At 37.7% G+C, this 19661-nt stretch overlaps 1 protein-coding gene across 1 annotated transcript; it reads left to right on the top strand.

Moving 5' to 3' along the window:
• The first annotated feature begins 1325 nt into the window (after positions 1–1325).
• Positions 1326–19209, top strand: col28a2a (collagen, type XXVIII, alpha 2a). Its single transcript, XM_042000828.1, has 36 exons — positions 1326–1463; positions 1644–1787; positions 2035–2609; positions 3029–3049; positions 3143–3202; positions 4187–4240; positions 5254–5298; positions 5376–5402; positions 5486–5530; positions 5657–5701; positions 6034–6087; positions 7658–7726; positions 7839–7907; positions 8020–8088; positions 11049–11117; positions 11548–11616; positions 11716–11784; positions 12249–12317; positions 12440–12511; positions 12845–12913; positions 13014–13085; positions 13347–13415; positions 13570–13638; positions 13753–13821; positions 13919–13987; positions 14066–14134; positions 14292–14360; positions 14514–14582; positions 14667–14747; positions 14884–14919; positions 15006–15042; positions 15712–16269; positions 16377–16666; positions 16753–16999; positions 17753–17944; positions 18047–19209. The coding sequence occupies exons 2-36, from the start codon at positions 1652–1654 to the stop codon at positions 18052–18054; spliced, it is 3690 nt and encodes a 1229-aa protein (XP_041856762.1). The 5' UTR covers positions 1326–1463; positions 1644–1651; the 3' UTR covers positions 18055–19209.
• Positions 19210–19661: the final 452 nt, after the last annotated feature.

Below are 19661 nucleotides of genomic sequence, written 5' to 3'. Positions count from 1 at the left end.
ACAGTTACATGGTAATCTCCTTTCTCCATAATCTGTGCACTAAGATTCATTCATTTAGTCTTTTTGCAACATCTTTTATACGTTGTGAATGATGCACATACCTGGACGACAGCTAAACTTTATAATCATTTTCACAATGAGTCCTATACATACATTTTGGATGGCAGTAATCGGAGTAAAGATGGAGGGTGAATTTTCCAAACTATCATTAAGTGCAACATTCCTTTGTGTCAGAAAGTCTCCTCTAATTACTTCTCGCCTGCAGCTCTGCAATACAAAGCTTCTTCACCTCAAGCACAGCAGGCAGAAGGCTCCATGAATTCTCTGCCAGTCTGCACAGGACCAACCCCATCTTTAAGCCACACCAGGAGGAGAGCGCTGAAAGGTCACTTCTGCTACTGTGTGGTCAAATGGTCATTTTTAAGGGTGTAGAGGTTGAAGTTCTGCCTGCAGCTTTCAGTACTTTATATTCTGAGAAACATTTTTATATATTTAATGCTTCTTGCCTTTTGTTATCAAACTCATCTTAATTGAAATGATGATAAAAACAGCAAATGAAAAAAGTTCAAAATTTTAGGCACCAACAGCACACATTCAGTCAAAATACATTCAATACAATAAAACATTCTTAAATTTGAATCTATGTGTGATATATCTACAATAGTATATCATATTTGATTTTTTTAAACATGTTTTATATTTAAGAATTAAAGTAAAATACTTGGACCTTTTAACCCTCTTTCCTCAGGCAGGGCTGTTATGGTCATTCCAAAGTCCTAGGCAGAAACCAAAGGTGACCAGGCCTTTGCCATTATGGCCTCTGAACTTAAAAACCTCCTGTCTGTGGAATTTATGTTGGCATCTATGCCACTATAAATATTAAGTCTTAAAACTCTCTGTTTTGTTGTTGCATTAAAGCTCAGTCACCACATAGGAGACAATCCCACTGTGATACAGAAAGTTTAGAAAGAAGATAGAGTATATGAATCTGCTGGCTGCTAATTAAGACCTAGGATATGAAAGGGTGTCAAATACACTAATATTCACTTATAACTCATGATAACTGTAATTTTGGGGTATTTCAAAATGTGTTATCCTGTAGTAAACATGTACATTTGTACATTTGAAAGCTGGCTGTACTTGTTTTTTAAAAAATACCACTCTCAGCAAACACACACAATGTTGTTTAACTCTTGCAAACTTATCCCAACAGCCTTCCCTAGCCCTGAGGCAAAAGCAGGAGTTTTGGCATGGCTGCAATGGATCTGCCTCCTTATAAAGGAGGAGGGAGCATCTCAGGGTCTTTCTCTTTCTTGTCTCGAAATGACTGCTGCTACTGCTGCTGTACAGCTGTTCTAACTGGAGCACACTCACTGTCCATGTTAGCCATCAACTGTTCCTGCTGCCTGTCAAGTCTGCATTTTGGCCTAGACTGAAAATTGGACACTAAAATACTAGAAACTGTGAGTCACTATGAAGATGGTTTCTCAGTTTTTTCAAGGATACGCTCAATTCATGTTGAAAACAATTTTGTTTTAGTTTACTTTAACTTTTGTAGCCACCTGTACCATTCGGATTTGAAATTTAAACTACTTCTGCTGACTGTAATGTTGATTGATTTTGGTTATTGAATTGTTCTTCAGGGGCGAGCATGTTCTCCTCTTTTACATCAGTGCTGCTGGTCACAGCGTTGTCCAGCATGTGGGCTCAAGATTTCTATGATGAGAGGAAAACTTACAAGAAATCCAGGGTCAAACCTTTGGCTGCAAGTATCCATGATGGACAAGGTGAGAAAATGCATGAAAAATGTGGCAAAGGAAAATTATATTAATCCTATGACAAACCTTTCAGTGTTGCCCCTGTGTTTATGTATCTGTTAACCTATCACAGCATATAAACTCTATTTCTCACAGCGATTGTACTATTCTACCATAGTTCTGTATGTCTTCTGTGTGAACTTTAATTATTTGTTGGCCAGTAATTTGTACATAAAAGATGTACTGACTTTGAAAGCCTTGTTCTACATTTTCACAGCTATCCTTGATGAGGACTGCAACTTGGAGCTCTCCTTCCTGTTGGACAGTTCTGAAAGTGCTAAAGACAATCATGAGCAGGAAAAGCGGTTTGCTATGGACATGGTCGAAAGACTCCAAGGTGCACGGCTGCAGACCAGCCGACACCTGAGCTCAAGGGTGGCCCTGCTGCAATACAGCAGCCATGTTATCAAAGAGCAAACCTTCAGAGACTGGAGAGGAGCAGATAACTTCAAAAACCAGATTGCACCCATCGTCTACATTGGACATGGCACCTACACGACCTATGCCATCACCAACATGACCAAAATCTACCAGGAGGAATCTAGACCTTCCAGTACCAAAGTAGTAGTGCTGCTCACTGATGGTGTTTCCCACCCAAGGAACCCGGACATTTTATCTGCTGTCGCAGATGCCAAGAACCAGGGCATCAAATTCTTCATTCTGGGCATCACCCGGGCGGCCAATGAGCCAACTAATGTAGCAGAGCTCCGTCTGCTTGCCAGCTCCCCACTCTCCCGCTTCCTCCATAATCTACAGGACGTAGACATAGTGGAAAAAATTTTCACTGAAGTTGTGAGTATAATACCTTTTAGCAGAAGAGTGATGTGTTTGCTTTGAATAAGTGTTTTTTTAGAGTTTGCACATGGGCAGGCATGTTCAGGTATTTCTAAAGAAATGTAGTGAGACAAATTATAGATTATATGTGTCTGACAGTTCTGGATTTAACCTTTTTACAAAGCTTTTTAAGAACGATTTGACAAGTTGTCAAAATAAAGCCACTGAGAATTATTTTCTTATCTTTCAACTTTTTTATGTTGCAATCTTACTGCGTTCATTTAAGTTGAAAAATTTAGACTTTAACTTAGATTTTTTTTCCAATAGTAATACATTTTGCATAAAGTAATGCCATGTATTTGAAAACTTTATCATCACTGAACACAGTTTGCAAAGGTTCTGCAGTTCCCTGAATCTTGTTTTCAATCTCTTTGCAGACTGCCATAGCTGATGAAGGGGTAAGCACATAAGCAATTATGCCCTCAAATATATACATTTAAGATTAAACATGTTGTACTTTGGTTTGACAAACATGTGTCATCTTTCTGAAGTGCCCTGTGGCTCAAAGATGTACTTGTGAGAAAGGAGAAAGGGGATTCAGCGGGCCTGCGGTAAGTTTTTAGTCTTAAACTTTTGGAAAACACTTTAACCAAAGGAATGTTGCAGTCAGACAGTCAATAGGAAGACTTCTTAAATCTCAAGCAGATATTTAAAATTATCCTGGCATTTCAGGAAGGATAATTGTAGAGATTTTTTAAAACAGGATAATAGCTTCATTTTTCAGTGTAGCCTTTGTCCAAGTAAGTGTGAACCCATTGTTTAAAAGCAAATATATGCCATTAAGAATAGGAATAGAGATATAACGCTCTTTGTTGTGACTCCACATGTGTCTCAGCTAGTTATTGTGCATTTTTCTCCAACATAAAATCTTAACCATGGAAACCAGAGGTACCGCATTTAGAGTTTTGCTGCCTATGAAATTTGACCTTTGGCCATCATAAATCTCAGAAACACCCCCATTTGTAGGGTATCAGTATGGACATTTCTTCAGACACTCACTCATACATTTTCAACCATAATCAAGCCCCCAGTGAGTACCCGCCCCTCCTCATATAACAACCAGCTCTATTACGGTCAAGCTCTGTAGCAGACTATCATGTTGCTGACCGACAGCTGTGTGACCAGGTGCTTTCACCTCAGAGATTCTTCAAATTCTTACACTCAGACTGAGGGGCTCACATAATTGCTCTCATTAGTTTAATGGCCACAAACTAGCGATTTCTGGTGGATAGCAACTGCTGTATGCTGTCCAGGTGCAGCTCACAACAGTGACTCTCAGCGATGAGAACAAGATACCTCATGTCTCACTGCTTCAACAGTCAATTAGCATTGTCAGCAATCAGGCTACAAACCTCTTTCTCTGTCAGTATTCAACAAAAAGTGTCTAGAAAAGAAAATGCTTCCACTTGTTCCTAGACAAGTTTTAACTTATAGTTTGTGGGTCTGTTATTTGTTAAAGTCATTTTAGTGCTCATCAACGAGAGAAAAAAATGTCAAGCATAGAAATTAATCAAAACTTGTGTTTCATTCTCCAGGGGAAGAAAGGTCGCCCTGGTGATGATGGAGCTCCAGGGCTGAAAGGGCAAAAGGTGCATGTCTTTGATGGACATGAGAACTGGGAAATTCTGACCTGGCGGCAATTTTAGCTGTTACTTAATACTTCCTGAGTGTGTCACTCTTAAATTCATTAGCTTTCTGTAGGTAATGATGAGATTATGTGGAGTTTACCTCAAGTTCACGCCAAGCAATAAATGCTTTTAAAGTAGATGCAAGTAAACTGTAACTTAAAGATGTCCAGCAAATATCTGTATTTTACTTTTAAGTCATGAAAGATTTGTCTATAATATAAAACATCCATTACACTTAGGTTGAAGAAGCACGTATAGCCAATGAATGCATGGACTTATTTAAATGTAAATAAATTATTGCATTTCTGGCTATGAACATTGCCGTTTGTGATTTCTATTCAAGACTAAGCTGATATTAGGTTTATTCATCTTAGATTTACACAGAAATGCTTTTTTTCTTAATTTTATAACAAAATTTCTTCACAAAGCCTTTACGAATTCAAAACACTGGGGTACTGCATGGTTAGATATTAGGTCCTGGCTTCTTTTCTTCATATTTATCTATATAATTGCACTTTTCTATGGCCTCTGAATGAATATTGACCAGTTCTTTTCTGATGACATAATCTTGTTTCACCCTCTACCCTCCTTCACCTCCACTTTTTTTTATGAACAAATTTTAAATAATGACATAGATGCAGACAGAAATATAATTATATTTGAAAATCATGTAGCATATTTTCTGAAGATTTTGTAGAGATTCATTGTCCATGTAGATGAAACCCCAAATAACATGTCTCAGTTTTGGAAATCTAAATCAGTCCTTGCGTGACCAACTGTTATTCAAGTGTAGCGTTATCTGTGGTGTCATGTAACAAGTCCCTCAAAACCCTTTAAATTAACTGAGTAATGAATCAGTCCCTTACATATACCTCCTCTTTTTGTTCATTTATTTCTTAACCTTTATATTATTTGCTAACTTTAGGCTGTATGGTAATTTTGTCTTATAAATCAGAGTAATCTGTCATTAACAGGGGGAAGCAGGATTAAGTGGAGTACCTGGGCGAGAGGGCGCTGAGGTAAATACCATAACTCATGACCAAAGTTAAAAACATATTATTTGCGCCCATATGACACCTTGATTATTTTTCTACAGGGAAAATCAGGTTACAAAGGAGAGAAGGTATTTATATTAATGATAAAAGATGACATTTTAGGTTGTTGAAGACAATCCAAACCTGTGCAGTGTTTGTCATTTCTGCACAGGGTGAGAGGGGTGAGTGCGGCACTCCAGGAATCAAAGGAGACAGGGTAAGACTGCACAATTGATGCTACTACACATGCTCAGTATTACAGTCACAGTTTGATGATTTTTTCTCTATATTTAGATTGTGTTCAACTTAATGTTCTGTCTCATGCATGTGTGTTGTGCTTCAGGGTCCAGAAGGTTCAGGTGGAGCAAGAGGACCAAGAGGTCTGCAGGTCAGTTAAAGTGGATGTGTTTGCAATGATTGTTCAGTAGACAACTCTTAAAATTACTTAAAAATCAGACATAGACAGTAGGACACGTAGGTATACTAAAATTTGAAGTACGCCTCAACAAATACCAAATTAACTTTTTAATTATAAAAGTATAGCCAGCAAAATGTTGACTTGGTATTATTAGAAATCTTTATCTTTTGGTTATACTGTCTGAAAATAAATCATGTCAAACAGTTCATCCAGTCCACACAAAGAAACACTCTAACTTACATAGATACACACCTTTTTTTTTACTGAATGTTTATAAATGGCTTTATAATGTGCTTGCCCAGGGCTTACCAGGACCACCAGGAGACATTGGACCAGAGGGCCTTCAGGGAAAGCAGGTCAGCCCCTTTTGACATTTTTTTTAACTAACCTCATTATGCACATCTGCTGTGACCTTTACATTTCCTTTTATGATATGTTTGAACAAGAGGTTGTAGCTTTATCACTATGGTATTAACCCTGCAGCACAGCAGCCTGTTGTCCTCTAACGAGCCCCTGTATGAAGATCTGGCAATCAGCCAAAGTCTCCTCCATCATTACTGATATTCATTCAAGAATCACAACAGGTTCCCGTGATGGCCTTAATCCTGTGTTTAAATACAGACTAGGAAGTGCCTACAGCATTCTCAGCTTCACTAACAAGGCTTGCAGTTAATAACATACATGGAACGTCTGTGTGCAATGTCTTGCCATGTAACAACATGTAGGCTCTATTTACAAAGTTAGTTGGAGTCACGGTGGTTTTTATGTTACTTCCCTATTTACTATCTAAACTCAGTATCTATCTATCTATCTATCTATCTATCTATCTATCTATCTATCTATCTATCTATCTATCTATCTATCTATCTATCTATCTATCTATCTATCTATCTATCTATCTGTCTATCTGTCTGTCTGTCTGTCTATCTTTCTATCTATCTATCTGTCCATCCGTCCGTCTGTCTGTGTGTTTGTCTAAGAGATTAATTCCCATGAAAGGAAGCTAACCTATAGAGTTACAGCTTTGTAAGCCTCACCACTTAGCCCGGGTGGTGAGGACAGCTCAGGGGATTCTGGGTCGTCGTCTACCAGATCTGAACTCACGCATTGAAGATTCACACCTTCTTAGATGCACACACACACACACAGAGACCTCCATCCTTGCACTGGGATGCACTTTATCCACCCTGTAAATCAAGGGTCTCCAACTCTGGTCCTCATGAGCTACTGTCCTGCAGGTTTTAGATGTCTCCTACTACAACCCACCTCAGCACAAGCCTGTTAATGACCCAGTGATTTGAGTCAGGCGTGTTGCATCAGGGTAGAATCCAACACCTGCAGGACAGTAGCTCACGAGGACCGGAGTTGGAGATCCCTGCTGTAAATAGTACTCTGTCTGCAGTGAATTCTTTCTCATTTCTGTAAATATAGGGGTGTTTTTATATCTTTTATTTATTTAATTTTTTTTTTTTTACATATTTATGTGTGCCTGTTATATATCTGTGTGCTTAAGCCTAGACTCCTCAAATTTTTGTTGTGCTTGAGAACACGTATCCTGAGAAGATACATCAAGCCAAAAGCAGAATCAGTGACTTTTAAACTTTTGTCCAATCCTTTTCAATCTTTTGGGAATTTTCCAAAAAAAGATGTTATTCTCTGTCTGACCTAGAGTCTTTTATATCTTTTATTCTAGGTTTGTGGATTATATAGGTTTTCTGGGCCTGTTGACCAATCAGGGTAGACTAGGATTTTTAGGTGGAGAATGTTTCAGACAGGAGGTGACCCAAGGTGCTACAGTGCTGTACAGTATGAAACAATGTGGTTTTCTTTATCATTAAGGAGTTTTATAAATGAAGACCCCCAAATAATAGAAAAAATGGAAATCATCTTATTAATAAGCATGATATAGGTTCTTTGTGATCATAGGGTGAACGGGGCCCAACTGGCCCTCCGGGAATACAGGGGGAAACTGGGATTGGACTTCCTGGACCAAAAGTAAGTCATATTATGGACTGTCCTCTGCCTACTTTATTTATCTTATTTAATTATCTGTGGTTACTTTTTTAAGGGTAGTTTAAATAATCCATGTCATTATATTAATTTGTAGGGTGACATGGGATTCCAGGGCCGACCAGGTCCTTCTGGTCCTCCGGGACTGGGTGATCATGGCCCTCCTGTAAGTTTCAAAATCTGTTCTTTTATAAAATTTTAAAATATTGAAAAAGACATTGTGCGTGTTTAGATTTGTTGCCATTTGGTTTACATTGACCCTCTGGTTTTGATTACAGGGACCTCAAGGACAGCAGGGTGTTCAAGGGGAAAAAGGACCCCAAGGCGAAGGGTTTCCTGGACCAAAGGTTATATCAAGTGACAGAAAAAAGAAAAAAAAATCTATTATGTAGCCCTTGCTTAAGAAATTCAAACAATGCTTACAGCTAAAGCGGCAACACTGAGGACAATTTATAGGCAGAAATGCAATATAGTATTTATTACTAGCTTCAAAAAGACATTTTGCTTTTTCACACCCTTGTTAGTTTCTCTTTTGTAATAGGAACATCAGGTGCGGCAGTATTCAGGTGGTTGGAGTTTGTAACTTGGTCCCTAAATATCAACACATTCTGCACAAGTCTTTTCTAACCTATCAAGAACCAAAATATTTTTCCGTATTTCATTTGGAAAATATTCTACTATACTAGTCCAACAATTTCATTGGGTCAGTCAGCAATCAATAGTTTGCTAGAACAGAGGAGTTAAGTAACCATATGGATATTTAGGGCCCAATTATGTTTGGACAAAGATATTTGTCAGTGAGTGCAGATTGAAGGATTTTAGATCTTGAATCAATGCGAGACTTGCATGCTGTGCTCCAAAAACCATATCAAAGAGGACAAAATGCTAGAAACCACATTGGACAGATTTATTCCTATTTAAAGCCGATCTTTGTCCATTATGACCTATGTCTTCTCTAAAAGAGGGAAAAATAAAGGATAGACAACACCACCAAGAAAAGCCCACACGAGTTTTCCACATATTTCTAAGACTGCCCCCAAGTGGCAGCAAAATGCTATATAATGTAAATTTTCTATAGTGACGTCCTGATGCAGAAAGGTTACAGAAGCATGTTCAAAGCATATGTGGGAAGGCTCCAGGAAAAGTGTCTGATCCCCTAGATAAAACGCAAACGAGAAAATAATAATGAAAATAATAAATTGACATACTTTGTGAATGTAAAGTCTTGAAAAATATTTCTTGGAGAATGATTGGCGTGGAGTTGCCCAAACACATCAATAACGGGGTTTGTGTAAGTACTCCCACTGCCAGAGGGGGGGTGCAAATCTTTCACACTGTCAGTTTAACTCATCCATGACATCCTGTATAAGTTACAAAATAATTATTTTATTTACATATTACATTTGTTGATCAATAAGTTAACAAAATAGTAAATATTTTGTTAGTCATGTTAATCTAGTTATGATAGGCAAGACAAGTTTATTTGTATAGCACAATTCAACGAGTGATTCAAAGTGCTTTACAGAATACAAGAAGCATAATTTAACATTACAAACAAACAAAAAAAGGAAAAGAAAGAACATCAGATAAAAACAATATTAAAAAATGATCAGGTTTAAAAATTCCAGTTTAAAAGAAACTGATGCAGATTTGGACTTTTTCAAATAAAAACTATTGAAATGCAGCAAAGAACAGGTCTTTAATTTGGATTTAAATAAATTGAGTGTTTCAGCTGATCTGAAGCTTTCTTGGAGTTTGTTCCAGATATTTAAAGTATAGAAGCTGAAGGCAGCTTCTCCAGGTCTGGTTCTGACTCTGGGCACTGATAAGAAACTGGATCCAGATGACCTGAGGGTTCTCATAGGTTCATACTGGGTCAAGAGGTCACTGATGTATTTTGGTCCTAATCCATTCAAAGCTTTATAGACCACCAGCAGAACTTTAAAGTCTAGATGAACAGATGACGATGAACAGGCAGCCAGTGTAACGACCTCAGAGCTGGACTGATGTGGTCGACTTTCTTGGTTTTAGTGAGGACAAGAGCAGCAGAATTCTGAATAAGCTGCAGGTGTCAAATTTTTTAGGTAGAACTGTAAAAACTCAGTTACAATATTCAAGCCGACTAAAGATGAAAGCATGGACTAGTTTTTCCAGGTCCTGCTGAATAGAGATATATTCCTAAGGTGATAGTAGGCTGACTTTGCGATTCCCTTAATGTGTTTTTAAAAGTTTAGGTCTGAGTCCATGAATACATCCAGATTTCTGGCCTGGTTGGTGGTTTTTAGGTGTATCGACTGAAGCTCTGTGGTAACCTTAAATCATTTCACTTTGGCTCCAAAGACGATGGATGCCATATAAAAGGTGTTAGATACCTAATCATAATTTTTGAGCCTCTTAAATTAATAAATAAATTACTTGTTTCTGCTACTGATAATAAAAACACGCATTTATATTTTAATTTGACTGTACCTTAACTTTAACTGTAGTGTACCATAACAAATTTGTGAAAATCAGCCTCTGCTCCAGCTCACTGACTCACAACTCAGGTGTTCACTCAAGTGTCAGTACACATTCTGTTGTTAAGCCTGTAAAAACTTTCACCCATGCTGCAACATGTTGCACCATGAAACACAGCAGGGATAGCTGGGATTCACTCAAAGCATGCAAGAATGACAGCAACAGAGTTTACATTAATGTTGGCAGCTGGTTTTACTCAATAGCAACAAAGAAAAACAATCTAACCACAGTAAAGTAACACTAATTTAATATATCCATGCAAGTGGAAAAACTGTATCAATAACCTCTTACTGATCCACAGGAGGACAGAACTTTTATTGAATTTAACAAAAAGAAGATCATCTACACATTTCTGGTTGTTGAGGTTTGTCAGTAAAGAAATGCAGTTTCACTTTTTATGCACACAAAAACAAATATCCTCAAGCTACTTCAGATCTATTAAACCTGTGAAAGACATTTTTACTCCTCCACTGAATTTTGTATTTCATAAATAGGATCTTTCAGACCTGATCAAATGATTTCTTTTCCAGTCATCAATACCTTCATTTAATGATTTTACTGGTGCTGGAAAAAGTTTTAAAAATTCAGAATTTAATAAGTATCACAGTGACAAAAAACTCAGTGCCATTCCAAGTGCCTATTGTCAACATGTATCATCTTTAGCAACAGGAGCCAACATGTTTTCCTTTCATGCTCTTTCCTGAGAACAATGCAGGGCAGGCTGAGAACCAAATTGCAGTAGTTGTGACTTTATGTAACTACATAAAAATGAAATGGTTTTGTTACACAGGGAGATCGAGGACTACCAGGTCTGAGGGGGCCAAGGGGACAACAGGGTGTGGGCATCAAAGGAGAAAAGGTGGGTAGTAAATTAATTCAACAAGAATTAAGTGTAAAATATACATAGTAAAGGCACTAATGAAAACCAAGGGAAAGCCTCACAGGTCCTTTGGGACACAGTTATTATAATGACTTCCTGTAAGGCAAGAAGAGATAGCCAGGTAGAACGCTGAATATCTGCTCAATGTAAGGAAGTCGAAGATGATACAAATTCATGTGTAGATTAGATATGACCCTCCCTATAAGGTAGTTTAGTACCAATTATGCAAGTTTTTTACACACTGACTCCATTATTGCCAAAACCTATAAACTTGAACTGAATTAATTGGCAGTTATTAGATGCAGTAAGTGACCTTTTGAGATGCACAGGACACACGTGTTTCTCTATAGCCTGCTGAGTCATGTAATGGATACTAGGGGTATTTAACTGACTATGGTTTTACTTCCAGGGGGAACTGGGGCCCCCAGGTCATCCTGGGCCAGTTGGACCAACAGGAGTGGGCATACAGGGGGAGAAGGTCAGGAGAACCTTTTTTTTTTTTTGTAATGTTACTTAACTAAACTACAATAGTAGCAGCTTCTACTTTAGTAAGACTCCAATCAATATTGTTACACAGGGAATCGAGGGGCCAAGAGGTCCACCAGGAGTAAGAGGAGTTCCAGGAGAAGGTTTACCTGGACCTAAGGTTTGTTAAAATACCCCAAATCTCTTGTCTGTATTATATTATGGATGGCTTTGAATTTTGCTTTTTTTGTAATAATTATAAAATATCATAGGTTAAAAACCCAACATGATATGATATTATGAGTTTAATGAACAGAAGATGGGTTCAGTGTCAGGCCAACAAAACCAGTTTTGCTAAAACAAAATCTACAAACCATTTATACAATCTTCACACTTCTTAAGCCAAAGAGCTATGTCCCGCTCCCAACTTGCCTTATAACAGTGCAGTGTATTATTAAATGTGCAACATCATGAAACAGTGTATTATAATTAAAACCATGACCTTTATGCACCTTACGTTGGGGCTTAAGGAAGGAGAAACTAAAAAATAAAAAATGGCAGTTGTCACACGTGTCACACAGTGAGTTAGAGTTAGGCACCTTGTTTTAGTATTGAACTATGTTTTAATACAAACCTTATTCTCAGGGTGACCAAGGCTTACCAGGAGAACAAGGGGCTCCAGGAGAGAGGGGCATTGGTGAACCTGGACCAAAGGTAACACATCTCAATTCCTGAAGGAAAAGGTGCTAGCATAATTATGGTTTATAGCATATCTATGAGAGTGCCAATGCACTGAATGTTTAAAACATGTCCAAAATACATATTTACTGGTACAGGGAGAACCTGGATCAGCAGGACTGGGTGGTCTACCTGGTCTTCCAGGAGAAGATGGAGCTCCGGGGCAGAAGGTAATATACTGGGCAAAATGACTGAACCACCCATTATTTGTTTATGCAATGCTGATAAAACAGAAAATAAGAGCAGAGGTTTAATAAAACATGCTAAATTAAACGCAAAATTTGTATTGTGAATTAAACGATTGAAAAAGCAGCCAATACCCAAAGAAACTAAAAAAAAGGAAGTCTGGTTCCTTCAAGGCAAAATGGGTGGTGGCTCAAAAAGTTTATACAGAGCTGTTTGTTTCTATAGAAAACCAAAACTTTCACCTTTTCTTGCTAACTAACATTCAATTAAAAATATATATACATATTGCATTTATTTTTGCATTTCTCCCCACACAGGGGGAACCTGGATTACCTGGTTTAAGAGGTCCTGAGGGAGCACAAGGAATTGGCATTCAAGGAGAAAAGGTACCTTTAGATTGTCTATTCTTGTATGAGGCAGTTATGAAGCCTGTATAGTTCATATTACAACTGTAAATCTTATGATGTCTGGATTTGTCCTTCTCAGGGTGACCAGGGTCTAAGAGGTATCCGTGGGTTACATGGGCCTCCTGGGATCTCAGGACCTTCTGGACCAAAAGTAGGTGTTTATAAATGTAGTAAAACAGACAGCGATATCCTTTTTTATGGTTTGATAACCACACTTGATGAAGAAGTAGAAGTTTGTGTCCTTTGCTGCTGTTCCATTTACGCTGTTATGAATCTGCTGTTCTTGAAGCTTTTTGCCACAATAACACAACATTTCAAGAGAGTCATTCCTGAGTCTGCCATAGGTTGTTGACAACAAAGTCTTGTTAAAATAAAAACAGGCATGAAATTTTTTCCAATTTTTGTCTTAAAGGGTGAACGTGGGACTCCAGGTCCACAGGGTTTGCCGGGGAAGCCCGGAGTTTCTGTTACAGGTCCAAAGGTAAAATGAACAAAAACATCATCATTAAACTATCTCTTAGTGCCAAAACTTGGCAGGTAGCCTAGAGCACTTTCAAACAAAACCTTACGCAATCCAATGCATCAAAACATTTGTGCCAAGACTCTTCAGTATGTCTTTATTTCCTCTTGTTCAGGGAGAACTTGGTCCTCCTGGTCCTTCAGGTCCCATTGGGGAAACAGGCATTGGACTTCCAGGTCCAAAGGTTAATTCAGTTTAATTCATTTATGACATGACATGTTTTTAGATTGTTTGTTTAAAATATTTATCAAGACAGACCTGTGCTGTTGGTCTTCATCAGTAAAATTTCTTTTATCAGGGTGATCATGGTCATCCTGGTTTGCCAGGTCCAAATGGTCCAAAAGGCGAAGGCATTCAAGGCCCCATGGTTTGAATCATCTGCCAAACAATAAAGCTGATTACATATTGCACATCTTATTATCTGGAACTTGAAATTGTGACAAAAATTCCCATTTTGTTTCCAGGGTCCCCCAGGTATGCCAGGTTTGCCAGGTGAGCCCGGTTCAGAGGGAGTGGGAATTCCTGGCCCTAAGGTTTGTGGCTACAGGTTTTTGTGCTGTGAATGAGTTGTATGTATGTATACTTATTTAAAAACACCATATCTGTTTCAGGGAGACATCGGCTTTAGAGGACTGCCAGGTTTGCCCGGCCCACCTGGAGAGGGCTTGCAAGGGCCACCAGTATGAAAAATCACTTGTCATGCAGCTCGATTTATTTAGGATTAAAAATCTTATCTGAAAAAGCTAATGATCTAGCCATATTGAGCTAAGTTTAATCTTTTACTTTTTAGTTTTTAGTTAACTGAATCATAAATATGCATTTAACTGTGTATATTAGGGTAATACTGGGAGGCCAGGACCTGCAGGCCCAGCTGGACCTCCAGGAGAAGGTATTCAAGGTCCAAAGGTAAGTTTCTATTTTATAGTAATACAGCACTAGTAAAAGTAACATTTAAACTATTCAATAAAACTACTTAACAAAATAGCAACGGGACCAAATTTGACACAATTTATGACCTTATGAAGGTTTGGATCTAATAAATCTAAACTCTAATTTCAGGGTGAGCCAGGATCTCAAGGCATGACAGGGCCTAGAGGTCCACAAGGAGATGGGCTTCCTGGACCAAAGGTGGTGGATTTACATGTCTTCAAACATTTTATCAGTGCCTGGTTAACTGATGTCTAACTAAAATATTATTTTTCAATGTGACAGGGTGATCGCGGGTCACAGGGTGAGAGGGGAATGAAGGGTACAAAAGGAGACGTGGGAGACCCTGGAGTCACAGGTGAAATGGTAAAATAAAAAATAAAAATCATGTTTTCAGTACAAAAGAGCTATACTGCTGTTTTAAACAAACAAACAAACAAATAAATAAATAAATAAAAGACTGAAACAGTTGTGTTATTTTTTTTACTTTTTTCATTTCCAGGGAAGACCAGGGTCAAAAGGAGAACCAGGCCTGACAGTAAGTTTACTAAATTGACAATTGTTTGACCTTTTAAGAACTGAGAGAAGCAATCAACTAATGTGATTTTATTTTGTATTTTTTAGAGAGAAGACATTATTAAGATGATCAAAGAAATATGTGGTAAGACTACAAGCCAAGAAGAGATTATTATTTTATTATAGAGAGTAACTTTTACCTGTTAACTTTTGATTCAGTGTTGCATTCTGTTTTTCCATGTATAACATTAAATCTACACCAAACATTACTGTGTAACATTAATACAGTTTTGTTGTTTCTCTGTTTTTTTTTTGTTGTTGTTGTTGTTTTTGTTTTTTGTTGTTGTTGTTTTTTACTAAAGTCTGAACACGTAAAAACTTTATTAATCACAAAAAGCAGAACAAAAACTTCAAAGAACACGGGCACTGAGTACAACTATGTGTAAAACTTAACACAATGGAATAATAAAATGAAGAAACAAGGAACAAACCCATAAACTAATACATGTCATTGATTATGTTAATTAGGTTTTTCAAGGCAAACTCTGTCTAGAAACAATAGATTGGGAATGAAACAGAAGAATAAAATTTATGAGCTCAAAACCAAAATGAGGACAGTAAAGACGCTAAGTTTGGTGATAATTGTCTCAAATCAATTGAAATCTAAGCAGAATGAAGTGAATATGGATGATGAATGAATGAGCCTTGTTAGTTGATCTATTGTTAAACCAAAACAGATGAACACAGCTTTAGACATTACAAAAACCAAACAACAGGACAGCAGGCTAATATACTTGTATGTCATCATTTTCAGGCTGTGGCATCAAGTGCAAAGAAAGGCCAATGGAGCTGGTGTTTGTAATCGACAGCTCAGAGAGTGTGGGCCCTGAGAATTTTAAGATCATCAAAGACTTTGTCACAAGGCTGGTGGACAGGACCACAGTTGGACGTAATGCCACCAGAATTGGACTGGTCCTCTACAGTCTGGACGTCCAGTTAGTCTTCAACTTGGCTCGTTACATTAGCAAAGAGGATGTCAAGCATGCAATCAGAAAGATGCCTTACATGGGTGAAGGCACTTACACAGGCACTGCTATAAGAAAAGCAACTCAGGAGGCCTTCTTCAGCGCACGGTCTGGAGTCAGAAAAGTAGCCATTGTCATCACGGATGGTCAGGCGGATAAAAGAGAGCCTGTGAAGCTTGATATAGCTGTGCGGGAGGCTCATGCTGCAAACATTGAGATGTATGCTCTGGGAATTGTCAATTCTACTGATCCTACACAGGCGGAGTTCTTGCGAGAACTCAATCTCATTGCATCTGACCCAGACAGCGAACACATGTACCTTATTGATGACTTCAATACACTACCAGGTGATAATCTTAGTGAGAGGTTATAAATATCTTTTCTTTACTAGTAAGTTTTAAGTATTTAAATGAACTCATTTCTGTTTTGGTTTTTGTCTTGTTTTTTCCCCCAGCCCTGGAGTCTCAACTCGTCAACCAGTTCTGTGAAGATGAAAATGGTGCTTTAATTTACAATCAAATCACAAATGGGGCTTGGAATGGCAACAGTGGGCATGGTTTTAATAGAATTAATGGAGAGAAAACTACAGGATATAATAGCCATCACAGTAGTGCTCATGGCTATGGTAACAATGGATATGGGAATAATTACCAAGAAGAGATCCAAAATCAGAGACGAACCAACAGCAGAGGTCGTGGTGACACTTTTACTCTGCCAATTAGTGCTGATCCTCTACCTCTTCAGGTCTTTGTTGAAAAGCACTGTTTTACATTCTTTTGTCCGTACAAATAATCACAATAATAATATGTTACTATGTTATCTGACTTCAGGTGGTGGAGGATGATGACGGTGAAGATTTAGACTTAAGGGCTCAATTGCAAGGTGGTAACACTGTGTCTGTTCTGAACAAAACAACTTTGTCATCACCTAAAAGAGAGAACTCAGTCTCCACTGAGACAGACTTACCATCAGCATCATCAGTATCTTCATCTGCGACATCTTTGTCAACACTGGACTCGGATTCATCCTCAGGCCCAAGCAAGTTGCAGCCTGTAGCGAGTCCAGTCCTGTCTGAAGGTGAGCGCTGCCCTCCTTTTTAAATAAGGCATTTTGACCTGTCAGAGTTAGAATACCCCATAGATAATGAGATTAATGATGGCTGACTGACTAAATGCTTTATTTTTAGTGTGCTGGTATTCTGCACACAGGCTTGGTGCCACATTGTGATGACTTGATAAAAAATCAATAATAGAATCAATTCTTCATTCTTTGGGAAAGTTGCAAAAGTTCTGTAGTGCAACCATTTACACTTGCACTCTGGGTGAAATTTAGAGTCACCATTTAATCTAACATGCATGTATTTGGACTGTGAAAGGAAGTCAAAGTAACCTGATGCACGGGGAGAACATGCAAAGTCCACAGCTAAAGGCCTGGTTTGAAACCACCATCACTGCATCGTTAATTTGATTCAGTCCCCTGCTCCAAGCAGGGCAGCAAACAACACAAATTAAGAGGAAAAAGTCAAATGTCATGACTGATCCACCTAATTTAATTTCAGCGATTGATGTACCACATTAGAAATAAAATTTGGAAACATCACTTCAGAACTTTGTATTTTTATGAGCACTTTCTTCATACACTCCATTATCAGAAAATGGAATCCAACAGCAGCACATTTTAGCAGAACCATGTTCACTGACGTCTGCTACAACCAATCTTCAGTTACTTCTTGAATCTGAGCAAAGTATATATATTCATGTTTAGAATAAGTAATGTGTGTACTTGTTTAGTATAGATCTTTGGAAAACTCACACATCATTTCTTCTCCAGAGATTCCCCCTCTTGATCCGCGCTGTAACCTCACCTTGAGCCAAGGCACCTGCCGAGACTACATCATTCGCTGGTACTATGATGTACAAGCCAACGCCTGTGCACAGTTTTGGTATGGAGGCTGTGGGGGAAATGACAACCGCTACGAAACTGAGGATGAATGCAGGAGAACTTGTGTTGTTTTCAAAACAAGTAAGTTTTTCTTTCTCTTTTTTTTAATCAGAAAATGTGCATATAATTATTTATTTGGGCTACCATTTTTCTCTGAATACCATACTTTGTTGTCCCTTTCAGCTGGATAAGAGGAAGAGAAATCAGAAATTGGACTTCATCAATCTATAGTTTCCTGAGTTGTAGTTTAATAATGTGTTGTCACATGCTCTACAAATTCCATGCACTTTTCTAACACTTTGTCCTTAGACACATAAAAATGTCTTGATTAAATATAAAGGCAGATGACAGGTTGCTGCTTTAACCTCATAAATGTCAGTCTTGCATACTTTTCTTTTTAAAGCTAACTTTTATTCCATCATAAAAAACAAAACTTGTATTTATGATACTTTATAGAAAAGAATTTTGCTCTTCTGGTTTTAAAGTCTTTTATTTGTTTTTTTTCCCCTTTGTGTACGGTGACCTTGGGTGTAGAAAGGCGCCAGGAAATAAAATTTATTATCATTATTATTACCTCAGAAAAACTAATAACATTTGAGGATAAGTCATAAATCACTTATAAATCACTCTCAGACATCTCTGAGCCATATATGCTTCACGTAGACCAGGGGTAGGCAACGTCGGTCCTCGAGGGCACCAATCCAGCAGGTTTTCCAGATTTCCCAGCTCCAGCACGCCTGACTCAAATTAAATGGATCCAGCAGCCTATAAGGATCTCCACAATGACTTGTTAGTTTAAGTCAGGTGTGTTGGAGCACGGAAATCTGGAAAACCTGCCGGATTGGTGCCCTTGAGGACCGAGTTGGCTACCCCTGACATAGACTGAATATATTTCTAGGAGGACAGCAATGGGGAGGATAGCAATGGGGAGATTTTATACTTTGTGTTGATATCATTTCCTAATTATGGAATGATGGATTTTCCTAATTAGTGTTTAGTACTTGTGCTTTTATGTTTGTTTTTTTGTTGTTTTTTTTTTGTTGTTGTTGTTTTTTCTCATTTTCTTATTGTAATGAATCATTTTGGGACATCAGTGGCAGCTGTCATATATAGCGCTTTCTTGTCAGTTGCTTTCCAAGGTCTACTGTAAATGTCATAATGTGAAGATTATCTGGTTTGTTTTATCTATAAATCAGATGCACATCTTCTTTTTTTAAGTGTCTGATTATCTGAATTAATTTTTTTAATCCTTTTATAATGAGAAAAAAATAAAATGTTGGTGTTGTGTTTTGTGTTTGTCAAAATGAGCAGTATTACTGTTAACAATAAAGTCATCACCTATTTCATTCCTTTGTGTTTGTGGTATGTGTGTTTCTTGTATTTTATTTACTGGTTTTAAATACATTTGTGGACATTATCGTAGTTCTTTTGTTAGATTTCATTACTGAACATTCATTACAAAAACTTTTGGAAACTATTATTGATGTTAATCTAAATAATTAGGTATACTTCATTCTTGAAAGGAGACCATACCTTGATCATTTAGATTTACTATTAATAGTTATTTTACAATAAATATATTTTTGTTCCATTTTTCAAGTTTCAGGTTAAATAATACATAAATAGTTGATGTCATTTCTGTCAAACTGCTGTCATTACCTACAGGATACATGGATGTACCGACAATTCAACCATTTTCTTCAGACAGTTTGTTTTAATTAAGTTTTGCTTAGTTTTATTCAACAGATCTCATTGTTCTCCAAACAACATGCACACAGATCCTTGTCTAAAAATCTTA

This window comes from Melanotaenia boesemani, chromosome 12, assembly GCF_017639745.1.
Source record: "Melanotaenia boesemani isolate fMelBoe1 chromosome 12, fMelBoe1.pri, whole genome shotgun sequence".
NCBI classification, from domain to species: domain Eukaryota; kingdom Metazoa; phylum Chordata; class Actinopteri; order Atheriniformes; family Melanotaeniidae; genus Melanotaenia; species Melanotaenia boesemani.
The sequence above is the reverse complement of the archived record's forward strand: the minus strand, read 5'-3'. Positions and strand labels throughout refer to the sequence as shown.

Excerpts from the sequence above, each read along its gene's own strand:
- col28a2a (XM_042000828.1), top strand. The coding sequence starts at position 1,652 with ATGTTCTCCTCTTTTACATCAGTGCTGCTGGTCACAGCGTTGTCCAGC. Across the intron at positions 5,299-5,375 it reads CTGGGCGAGAGGGCGCTGAG|GGAAAATCAGGTTACAAAGG; the intron begins GTAAATACCATA and ends ATTTTTCTACAG. Across the intron at positions 14,583-14,666 it reads ATGGGCTTCCTGGACCAAAG|GGTGATCGCGGGTCACAGGG; the intron begins GTGGTGGATTTA and ends TCAATGTGACAG.